The 6,922-nt window shown below is 30.9% G+C and overlaps 1 protein-coding gene across 1 annotated transcript; it reads left to right on the top strand.

Moving 5' to 3' along the window:
- The first annotated feature begins 4,494 nt into the window (after positions 1-4,494).
- Positions 4,495-4,929, top strand: LOC139426381 (uncharacterized). Its single transcript, XM_071185102.1, has one exon. It carries the CDS (start codon positions 4,495-4,497, stop codon positions 4,927-4,929), a length of 435 nt encoding a protein of 144 aa, XP_071041203.1.
- Positions 4,930-6,922: the final 1,993 nt, after the last annotated feature.

Below are 6,922 nucleotides of genomic sequence, written 5' to 3'. Positions count from 1 at the left end.
TATATATATATTATTATTATTAGGATATCCCACTGTGAGTCAGAGGGTCATTGAGGTTAAAACTCCAGAATTTTGAGTCCAATTGCGGAAATGTGATAAAGTTGTCAGTATTACGCTCAAACCGCCTTTACTTCCTGGGCGAGCTGGTGCCCAACAATCTGAAGTAGAGTTTGGCTTCAAACCACCACCAGCAATTTTTCTGCTAAATACACATCCCAAAAAATAAAATTAATCCCTTAAACAATTTTTTTTTATATAAAAAAAATCCTGAACCTAAAGTTCACGACTCAAAATTGGGTTTTGGAACTCATAGACGTCGGTTGATAAAGTTCCGAAAATTTTAAAGTTTCAGCTTGTATTCCTCACTTTTTATATTTAAAAAAATACTGGAGCATACGTTTGTTTATTCTTATTAAAATATATGCAAGAACAAAACTAAACCAAATGGATGCATTCGTTAAAGTGTTTCTGTTTTTAAAGTGCAATCCAGATTCCTAAAACTGGATTTATTTTTTAAAAAAAGGTAAACTTCGCTATTTATTTTAAACTCTAATTTCAAGCATTAAAGAATTGAAGTACAAAATAAAATCTTTAAAATTTTGGTTTTAAACCATTATTATAAAAAGGCTAACTATATTATTATGTAAATCATTTTGCTTTGAACAAAATAGATAAATTCTAAGTACTAAATAAACATAAACAGGTAGTGACCTCACTTATTATTGCTATATTTATCTCTAACCTATTTTAAATAACTTTTATTGCATCTAATCGTGAATCTTCAACAATAAAAAAGAAATAAAATAACCCTGTTTTGTAAAACTTGAGATAAAAGAGCTAATTATAATTAATCATACACACTACTTATTAGATTTCGAACTGAAGAGTCATCACATTAACGTCATTAATTTCCATGTATCAAAACGAAGAGACGTTCAAGTATTTTTCTTTAGGTTTTGACTTCAACTGAAACTTAATACCCCGTTTTATTAGTTTTCTCCCCTTATTAAACTAATCACCAGAAAATATTTAACTAAAAAATTTACATTTTCAGAAGGATCCCTCTAATTAAAAATCCCTATCTTTACGTCAAAGGGCCTCATTCTGAAAATTTTTATTCCCTTTAAAATACATCATTATTCCCTCTCAAATGCTTCACAGCCTTTTGTGAATTATCTCTCCCATAGAAAATGTATTCAATGTACCTGATTTTTTTATCACTCTTTTGTGTGCTATACTTTGAATAATTTAAAGCTAATAAAGGTTTTAATTCAAATTTATTCTTGTTTGAACATGCTGTTCTAATATTTAATAAATATCAGGAATTTCATATGTTTAAGTAGAACATAGTTTCAATAATTTTTTTTTCTTTTTCAATGGCCATAAATTAAACAAAAGTACACTATTCGTTTATAATATTCCAGGAATACAAGTTAATTAATGGCTAAAATTATTTTTTTTTCAAAATTATAAGCTAATATCGTGGCCTTTATATTGGAATATGTTACTTTCATTATTACAAAAAAATTTTAAAAAAAAGTTGGGAAATTATAGTTTTTGATAAAAGTGATTTGAAGAAACCTTCACAATTGAAAAGGGAAAAACTTCTTAATTTTTTCTTAAGTAACAAAAAAAGGATGAGATCTTTTGAATTACCCGAAAAAATATTTACCGGTTGCCATTATTTTACAATAAACTAATAATTTCTTTTTACTCAAAATTAGTTTGTCTATACTTTGAAAAAGAGCTATAAAATATTGATATTTGTCAAAATTTAGAAAACTATAATTAAATTGGAATAGAAAATAAGGAGCATGAATGGAATACAGGACTTCTTCAGAGAACATCCTGTATAAATTCGTGTTGGAGCTTTGTTCTTTCTGTCTCTTTTCTTACATTTATTTATTTATATTCTAACCATAACATGTTTATTTTTCACTCCAGTCTTGAAGGACTTGTCATTGCGTTGAATGCCTTTATGAGGAGCTGCTAAACCATGTTTTATAAACTCCGTCTTAAAATAATAAACGAAACTCTTTTTCAAGTTTTGAAAAAAGAAAATATAGTTTTTGAAAAAAAGCTCGAAGATTGGTTTTAGAATCTGAGTGTGTTGTTTCAATTTTATTACTAAACTAGATTCAGAAACTTCTGATTTTCATTCTGAGAAAAATTTTTACGGTCTCATAATAGAATTTTTTTACCATAAACATTTTCAGTAATTGAGCATTTTCGACCATCGTTATAAACATTTCTTGTACCATATAAAACTGATGAAGTTAAAGAACCCGATCTCACTAAGGAAAGAATACAATTATTAACCAATTCCCATTCACCAATTCCAAAATGCACTAAGTCTCTATCATTTTACTTATTTACCCAACATCAACATTTCACGAGTGAGACTTGTCATGCATTTATTTTGAATGTATAAAAAGTGGTGGCAAGAGTATCTTGCTACCTATACACTTTAAATAGAGATATTACGCTGATAACTACCACATCAAAAACTATAACGTAGGCCGGAATCTAATAAAATTTGGTAACTAATTGATTATAAAAAATGTCAATCATCTTTAATCAAAAACTTCCCACTTTTTAATCTGGTAGTATCCTCTTAGTGTGGGATTTTAAAAAATCAGATTCCAATGGATTAATTTTCAACATCATACTTCTAAAAATAAGCATTTTCTTTTCAATCTTTATCTCTATCAAATGTAAAAAAAATAATGTTTTTAATGGCTAACTAGGAAACGAAAACAAATAACGTCCCTTGACATTGATGAAACCTTAAGGAAGCATTACACTTATATTTGACGAAAAGGCAAAAATGGCGAATACGACTCTTTTTATATATGAAGTACTTGTATACTAAAAACAGGAAAGTAAAGTTTTCGTTTTCCTTCTTCTGATAAACATAGAATTCACTCTAGATGACAGATTGCTATGTAACTTGGTACGTACCTTATATGGACTATGGAGAAAGGAAATCTGAAAAAAATAAGTTCACATTTCTATACCCATGAAAAAAAGTGTATCTGAAGAACAAAAAAACTAAAATTAGATGCACAAAAATCTATTTAATCTTATATGTTTGAAATGCATTCCTTTTTCATCAAGCAGATGAACAAAGCGCGTTAAGACATCTTCGTACTGCGTGAAGCCTGCTGCATCTGCAGCAGAAACATGACGTGTCTCACTTCGTTTTAACTTACTTTTGCTTTTATGTTCTGTCTTGTTTTCTTTTTTTTTCTATTTTTGAAAATAGCCTCCTTTTATTTCTGTACAACACACGTGTTACATTCTTGTCTCGACATATTTAATAATCACTTTTTCAAAACCAGTCTCATCATGGACCTCTGCCATAAACTTTTCACGCATTGATATTCTTATAATATAATTTCCAGCTTACTACCATTCTGATAAAATAGCAGTACCAGCAACGCTAGTTTTTTTACTGTTTTTAACACAATACAGAATGATTTTGCGTTCCTATACCATGAAAACTGACTATTTAAATTACACCAAACTGCACAAATCCTTTTTTCGTACTAAAAAACGCCATCTCTTTGTAAAATTACGAACTATCCCCATGATTTCTTTCTCTTGGTCCATATTACGCATATATTAAGTTTCATGGATTCTATAATAGTCTAAACTGAATAAAGTGGTCTTCGGTCAGTTTGTATAATCGAAAACAGAAGAAATTTCTGGAAAAAAAGCCATCTCGAGGACTAATGAAATTATATAACTTTTTAAAGAGGTAATCTGAGTCACATGCAAATGGGGCGTCATTTTCGAATGTTAAAGGTGTTCGTTCAAAGCATGGGTTAGGGTTAAAATGAATTTAAAAATATTGTTAAAGGTAAATCAACTTGTGTGATGTTTATAACACTATAATTTGAGTAAAGGAACATGAATTGAATACAGGATTTTTTTCACGGAACACCCTGTATGAATTCATGTTGGAGCTTTCCTGTTAATTCTGTGTGTTTTGTTTAATTAACAGTTACTCGCCGGAAAGCAGTTATTCACAGAGATTGGTAACTTCTCTGTGAATTCAGAGTGTATTCTTTTCTGTGTGTGTTTCCTTTTGAAATGCAGTTATTCACGGGAAAGCAGTTATTCACAGAACATTATTAAACTGTTATTCACAGTAAAGATCCCACATGAATGAATGCAAGTTGCTCCCTGAAGAAGTCGTGTATTCTATTCATCTTTCTTTTGTTCCTTTGATTAATTTTAATTTACTCTAATTCATTCTTCACTCATACTCTTTAATTCATTCTTCACTCTTCTATTTTCCTTCAGTTTCTTAATTATAATTCTAAAAATTCTAAATTTTTGTACATATATATCTTAAGACAAATTTTGGGCATAAGCAGCTTTAGCGCTTTTACCATTAATTTCGAACGTTGAAGGCATTAGTTAAGAGATTGAGTGTATTAAAAAGGAGGTGCTGACATCTTCTTCTTTCTTCCAAATGGAGATAAACGTATGCATAAAATCAGCACAGGCTTAATTGCTTCAAAGTTTACCAGTGAACTTCTTGCGATTAAGAAGGCACTCACATTTTATCTGACCAACCAGAAGATTTCAGACCCAACTGAGGAATTGGTAATCCTCTCTGACTCAAAAGCAGCCTTAGAGGCAAACAACAACGGAGAAACCAGCGTCATCTCTTCTATAAATATCCTACTTGAAGGCTTGCACGGCAATGGGAAATACTGCTTGCTGCAATGGATACCGGCGCTCGTGAATATTGAGGGAAACGAGTGGGCGGACTCCGTGGCTAAGGGAGGCCGAGGTGCCGACCAACCTCGTTGCACCACCATCACGCTTGCAGACACAAATGCAGCTGCAAGACACAGACTTCTGCTCCATTCCTTCAAGAAACCCCTCATTCTGACTTTGATTGTTGCAGAATCTTAACATCAACAATTACAAGACTAAGAACAAACCACTTTAAAGGGAAGAAAATTCTTCCCGACAAAATAAGAACTTATATTCACTGCAGGAACTGTACCGATATCCAACTTTCCCCTGATCACATTCTCGATTGCCCAGCCCTTACCCCGTATGTTTTGCAACTGGGTATGGTGCCACTGGCTTCAGAGCGTGAGATCCTCTACACTCTACAGTAATGATGTATTGGAGCTAGCAGATGCAGTTTTGAGGGCACACGAGGCCATTTAATTGTCCATAGACACGATAAAAAAATTTAGAGAAAGATTGAGTTAGTGTTAAAAGGAATTTAGAAAGATATTGTCAAAGATAAATCAACTTGTATGATTTTTATAACACTATAATCTGAGGAAACATGAAAATGCAACAGATATTTCAAAAATTGTAAAATAAATAAATTAATGGTTTTATAGCTCTAGTTTTTGTTGAAGTCAAGTCATATAATGAGATTATCTAACGGAAACCATTTGCTTTCTTAGCAGTAGTAAGTTTGCGATCAGTTTATTCAGTTCTATATTTTGGAATAATAGGAAACCTCATGACAATGATAATATAGTTTACTTTGTTAAAGATTCTAACTTTTTTTACTGCAACAGATAATTTATTCATTTTGAATTGTTGATAATGAAACTCTATGTCCGAAATGCAATTTAAAAATCGTATTTTCGGCACTTTCAAAAGAACAGCACTTAAAATAAGTTTTAATCGTTTTTATTAAGCAGGTAAAATAAAGCATGCAGTTAGTTTTAGATTCCTCAGATGCTGTGCGAAAAGTCCAAAGAAGCATAAAACACAATCGATTGGAGCAGAAAATTTTTACCGGATCGGCTAACGATCAGAAACACGCAATGATTTAGCATATTATGAACTTTCAGTTGGTGCTGGGGGGAGGAGAGCATTCTCAAAAGAACTCAATAAAGAAATTTCTTTTTCATTTAATAAATGATGCGCTTTTGGAGATAGTTGGATAATTCAAACGGATACAATAAAGCTATACATTTTTGTAGCCATTCATTCCCAGTTTGAATTATTCATTATCTCAAAAAAAGACAGTTATCATTCCGTTGTTTATTTCAAACGCTATTTATTCCATTTCGAATGCAGAGATAATCTGCTATCGAACGCCGTGGCTCCACTAATTCATTCCAATTTCCACTCAGAGTTCTTTTTCAAAAAAAAATCAATTTTCTCATTTGAATTGATCCACAAAACATGTATTTTCCAGAAATAATTTGCTCCTAGCCTAATGATATATATGTTATATCTTTTCATGTGGGAATGAAATCCCTTTAATGGTTTTCTTTAAATATTTAAAATGTACGAAACAGATTTTGCCCAACAGAGAAATTTCTGTTTCATTTTTATGAAAACGTTTTATTATCGTGAATCAATTACAGTAAGTTTTGCTGCAATGCCAAACGCAAATGTGTTTATCAAATTATATTTTTACAATGCATAGAAAACTCTAATTTTCTTTCTTTCTCTTTCGTTTATTTCTGTCATAATTTATTTTGTCGCATTCAAACCGCGGCACTTAAAATTTTGTAAAAAAAAAAAGCAAATTGTCCTAATGTATTGAAATTGAAATAAAAGCGGATACCATTTTATTGGTCTATAATTTTTTTTCCTTTATAATAAGATGCGAGCTTATACGATCAAAATCGAAATAATTTTTTTTTATCAAATTAAGTTGTAATTCGGGGTTGTTTCTTACAGAAACTACCTTTATTGCAGCAATTCTTACACAAAATCACCATGGCGAAGAAGTTTCTGGTACAACAGTTCAAAGAATTAAACCAAAGCAAATAGTATCTAAACAATTTAGGTGGTAATTTAACAGTTCGCTGTTGCTATGGTTTACCGGAAAAGCTGCTTTTCAAAATTATAGCTCTTTTTACAATACATTTAGTAACAAATACAAATCTCAAAAGTAAATGTAAACGAATAAATGATTTTTATG

Source organism: Parasteatoda tepidariorum, chromosome 1, assembly GCF_043381705.1.
Source record: "Parasteatoda tepidariorum isolate YZ-2023 chromosome 1, CAS_Ptep_4.0, whole genome shotgun sequence".
NCBI classification, from domain to species: domain Eukaryota; kingdom Metazoa; phylum Arthropoda; class Arachnida; order Araneae; family Theridiidae; genus Parasteatoda; species Parasteatoda tepidariorum.
This window is presented reverse-complemented; position numbering and strand designations above follow the sequence as displayed.

Excerpts from the sequence above, each read along its gene's own strand:
- LOC139426381 (XM_071185102.1), top strand. The coding sequence starts at position 4,495 with ATGCATAAAATCAGCACAGGCTTAATTGCTTCAAAGTTTACCAGTGAA.